The sequence below is a fragment of the Siphateles boraxobius genome, unplaced genomic scaffold (genome assembly GCF_051911475.1).
Source record: "Siphateles boraxobius isolate OS27281-9 unplaced genomic scaffold, OSU_SipBor_1 22, whole genome shotgun sequence".
NCBI lineage: Eukaryota > Metazoa > Chordata > Actinopteri > Cypriniformes > Leuciscidae > Siphateles > Siphateles boraxobius.
In genome coordinates this window covers 40712501-40717500 of record NW_027508833.1, presented here as the reverse complement: position 1 = coordinate 40717500, position 5000 = coordinate 40712501, and the positions used below count along the sequence as shown (strand labels likewise).

Below are 5000 nucleotides of genomic sequence, written 5' to 3'. Positions count from 1 at the left end.
CTCCAGAGACACACTCAACAAGTTCTTTGACAAAAAAAGAAACCAACAAATAACACACGAACGTCTTGGTCAACATTTCCCACCAACTATAACGTGTCCGTGAAATTATTCATTCATTTGAAATAAATATTTCTATGTCGTATTCCGTTTAAACTAACATCGACGGAATATGGACGAATTATTATGAATTAAAATTAATTGTTTCAATAACAATTTACGTTTGGGGTAATTTTGTCAAATAATATCGTTTATAAAAAAATAATTATTGTTATAAATTAAAAAGTGCCAAATCTAAAATAAAAACAGATTTCAAAAAAAGGATCACAGATTGGTGATGAACGCAGTAAATTCATCCGAATTATTTCTAAAAGTAACTCAATCCAAATCAATAAAAGCTTACCTTTTCTAACTCCAAAAGATGAAACCGTAATACTTGTATGGCTTGTATCATCTGTGAAGAGAAATGCATCGTTAGCTGTATCCCTTCTTTACGTGTTCATTTTAATATTCGTTAAGTAGCCTACATAATGTTTTGTAGTGAACAACAACCATCCAAATATTAAGAAATAATTTGAGAGTTAATAATGTGCTTGAGAAATAATAAGCAATTATTTTTGATATTTAAATTGTTTTTGCATTTGGCATTATATCCCCGTGTGCACAGTGTGAAGGGGTTAATGGGGACTTCAGCCCTAATGAGGGACTTTTCCACTTCAAACACTCCCGACACACATCAAATCCCTTCGTATTTACTTTCACTATCTCCAGATCAAATGCAAAAATATATAGTCTCGAGAAAAAAAAGAGTGAGACTGATTTAAGAGAAGTGGATTGCAATAGGCTAGTGAAGACAATCAGTGCTGATGTGTTATCTTACCAAATTATCCAATTCTGGATTTGAAGAAAATAAAGGTTTTTCAGCGCGAACCTAAAACGCACACACACACACACACACACACACACACACACACACACACACACACACACACACACACACACACACAATAATCGGGGTTAATAGCAATCGATGAGAAATGTGCAGCAATTTAATAATTTGCGTTTAATGAAAGATGCATTAAAATCGCAATCGTTGCTAATCAGGTTAAACACTCGTTAAATGCAGCCGCTTAGTGGATTGATGGAAATATAGTTGGGGTTCTTAAAATGAAACTATGAATTGTAGCTATCTGTGTTTATTTGCATGTTTTAAGCACGCATGGACAGTAGATGTGAGACCTGTTTAGCGAAGACAGCGATGTCCTCGTTGAAGGAGTCCGAGGAACACACATCTCCTCCGGCCACCCCGGGCTCACGAGGAGTGCATGTGGCCAGCTCACACTTCTCAAACACCAGAGCCAGGAGAGGGAACAGAGGGTGACTGCAGAAACACACACACACCGCGATCAGAGCACATACACCGGGGAACAGTGTGTGAGAGGTTTAGTTCGAGCGCGACGGGGAAATACAGATCAGCGGCTTACATTCAAAATCACATTCAGATAGTAGGCTAGTTGCGGTGTAAATGCAGTTTAAAGGGCAATTTAATCACTAAAGTAACTACTGAGTAATTAAATATTAAACGGCATTTTCACTCGACTAGAGTCGCGACCACATCGGGTTTTGTAGCGGTGTTTTAAACTCAAGTGAAATTAACGCTGCGAGCGAACGCTACAAAATCGAGTGCAGCAAGTCGAGGTTTTCAAAAGAAAAAAGAAAAAAAGGCATAAAAATAAATGTGCAAAGCAAAGTGAAATGTATACTATTCCCTAAAATAGTGCCAGCATTCCTGAGGCAAAGCCCCCGTATAATACGCTACTATTAAAGTTCTGGCAAACTACGGGAAAGGGGAACCGCGAGCGGAGGAATTCCCGGATCCGATATTAATATCTATAACTCACCCGTAAATTTGATCTTTATCCCTCTTTAGCACGTCGTTGACAGCCGAGCCCATGCTGCCGGGCATGACGTTGGGATGCGGGGCGTGCGTGCCGTAGTGCTGGCCGTGGAGCGGGGGTCCGTGGTTCAGGTGGTGGACCTGCGGGAGCGGCCGCGGCGCGTGAGGGTCCCCGTACATCCCGACCCCGTCCATGCCGCCGTAATGAGCCAGCTCATCGTACTGGAAGAGAAGCAGAGGGTCAAGAAGAGCACAAACACACGCAATACTTGGAAAATGGGAAGAAAAGCGTCGCGCGAGGGTAAAGTTTGCCGCGCGTAATTACCAAAAACATGGTAAAGTTGTGTTTCCCGAAGAGAGTAACGCGTGTCTCGCGCGGAGAATATTCCCAACAAAGTGCGTCAGACTGAAGTGGTTTTGGCGACAGACAGACAGTCGAGGCCTGTGATAGATCGTGTGTTAGTGGAGGTGAGTGTTGGAGATTTGAAACCTACCCTTTGCGCCATCAGCCTGCGCTCCAATAAACCTCTGGATCTGTGTCGTAGATTTAATTTCCCAGTCCGCTCACAAACTCACGCGCCGCAAAGATCCCGTTTTCAAGCAACTCGCCGAATTCTCATATTCTCCAGTATATGGCTGAGAAAGAGCGCAGGCATCGGGAAGAGTTTTTGCAATTATTCTTCTTCTTTTTCTCTTTGCCCCCCAGAAAAAAAGAAAGAAAAAAAAAGTCAAGCACCAAAACTGAAGGTTACAGCCGGCCCATCAACAACCTGCATGTAACTAAACTGTCGTGTCTCATGGCTTTTTGCCACTCCAGCTGTCAATCAAAGCCAGAGGTTGTCAAGGTAATGAATGAATGATGGTTGGTGATGATGATGTTCAAGAGAGGATGAATCTTTTTAGCCCCGTTTTCATCTCACAAGTCCCTGTCTTCTTTATGCCTCCGGTCCGCTTTCTTGTTTTATTACTACTGTATTTAAAAAAAAAAAAAAAAAAAAGAAGGGGAAAGAGAAGAGTTTTTTAAAAAACGCGGCGGTCCCTCGCTCTCGCGCGCGGTGTGAGATGAGTGAGTGTCAGTGTGTGTTGGCAGGTCGGACGCTCGCGCGCTTATACAACGCAGAGAGTCGAGCCGCGCGCATCGGCGGGAGAATGAAATGACGGAAACCGGAAGTGGCGCTGAGCACAGCCAGTCCTGCGCGAGCTCCACGCCAAACCCTGCGCGAGGCGAGCGAGCGACGCGAGCGTCCAGTGCGCGAGGGGGGAGCCACGCGCATTCACCGCGTTCAAACACTGTCTTTAATGCACAAAAGAAAAATCATTTTAACTCGACTTCGGGTAATGCATTGCGTATGCAACTGATGTCGAGTGTCTAATCCCGTGTTAGGTGAAGGCACGAATACTTAAAATGATTATTTACGCAGACCCTTTCTTAAAATAAAGTGAACTTTTGAAATAACGAGAGAATAATAGGAAAAAGAAAAAAAGATGTTTTATTGATAGTGTCTTAAAGCTAGTCCAATCGCGTTTGTAGATTGAAATGTGATCCGTGCACCGCGCTGCTCCCTTCTCCAAGAGCCCGAGATCATCAATCATGAGAAGGCCTGAAGTTTCAGAGGAGGAGCGAGGATATTGATCGTGCTACAGATGTGGCCCCTAAAACCACAAACAGACCCTTAAAACACTCCTCATCAATGAACATATAGCCCACATCGTGACATCAGCGTCCATTGATCGCTTTTTACATAAATGTCTACATTTAGAGCTGTTGTTTTGTTGTTGAAATCAACTCTTCACGCGCTAGTGGAGATCGAGCAGAACTCAACACACGAGGTCAGAAACACACACACCCGAACCTCGGGTTATAATGAAGAGAGCAATTAAAGCGGATTCATAACTACATCTGTGTTTATGAGAGAGGGAGGGAATGAGAGGGTTCAGTGTGCACTAGCGAGTGGACACAGAGCGCGCGCTGACTGACCAGTGCTATCTTCATCATCATCGCGAGGAAGAGGAAGAGTGCGAGCACTTCTGTGCACACACACACACACACACACGCCTGAGCCGAGACACGGGTAAGTGCATCTCAGCCTTATAGAAATCTGCAGGGAAACTGAGCGATCACTGCAGAAAAAAATATATAGGCTATATTTCAACAACTAGAACTTTATTAATGAGACAAAATAATGCGTGCAAATTTAAACACTCAAAATCATACAATAAATCACTACCTTGAGAAAAATGCATGTTTATTTTCGCTTTGGTTAAATACAATTTTAAAGCGTAAGCGTTCCTTTTCAGTGTGAATTAAATCGGTTGTTGATATAAAACCCGCATTTTTTCCCGACACACCGGCTAATAATTGCACTGAAAATAAACTTTCGGAGGAAACAAAAAACACGCTTTCGGTTTCAAAAATGTTTGAAATGCATGTCCATGTTAATATGAATGAAACAAAATATTTAGTTGTTTTTTTTAACCTACCGACTTAACAAACTCGTGCGTTGAGAGAGAAATAAAAGAAGAGCGGAATCAGTGTTGTGAATGTGAAGGTGATCGTGCTTTACCAGCCGGGAACATTTCATCTGGTGTCAAATTGAGGTCATTTTAGGGTTAAAGCTCTCGATGTCTCTGCAGCTGCGGCCGACAATACATCTACACAAACACTTTTACAGAACATCTCACTATTTTATTTTTTTTAATGAAAATCATAACATAAAATATAATCAAAATGTAAAACATCTCTCAGAGGCATTTCTATTTAGCCTATGAAATAACTTGAGTTATGTTATCCTAGCAACTATCTAGATATCATGTGTTAAGGCTTCATGTCCTTCAGAATTATTTAATGCAGTTTAATTTCGTTCAATTTTTTTTAATTGAAATATAGACGAACTATAACAGATTTCTACGGAACAACAGGTCGATAGTTCTCCAATGCAATACGCGCACTTTACAATATTCGCGCCTTCAATTTGCTCAACTTTAAACATTTAGGCGAATTTAAAAAAAAACATTTATTATGATTTCTATAGCCTATTAATCATCCGTATTTGCAAATGTGCCGTCATTTCCAGGTTCTTTCTTCTGAAGTGAGTGTTTATGTTAA

The 5000-nt window shown here is 41.5% G+C and overlaps 1 protein-coding gene across 9 annotated transcripts in view; it reads right to left on the bottom strand.

The window, feature by feature from the left end:
- The window catches only part of meis2a (Meis homeobox 2a), a 76596-nt gene extending 73054 nt beyond the window's left edge, over positions 1-3542 (bottom strand). For 2 of the 9 annotated variants that reach the window (XR_013206723.1, XM_077240163.1), the window contains exons 1-5: positions 2389-3179; positions 1899-2116; positions 1237-1378; positions 878-928; positions 401-451 (exon numbers count right to left, since the gene is read on the bottom strand). Coding sequence is in view for 8 of the 9 variants with exons in the window: in XM_077240163.1 (XP_077096278.1) it covers positions 401-451; positions 878-928; positions 1237-1378; positions 1899-2116; positions 2389-2400 (474 nt within the window). In the remaining variant the exon portion in view is untranslated. Of the gene's footprint in view, positions 1-400; positions 452-877; positions 929-1236; positions 1379-1898; positions 2117-2219; positions 2357-2388 lie in introns of those variants that run through there. The other 7 variants (XM_077240164.1, XM_077240167.1, XM_077240166.1 and 4 more) reach the window with 6 other exon arrangements.
- Between the last annotated feature and the right edge of the window lie 1458 nt (positions 3543-5000).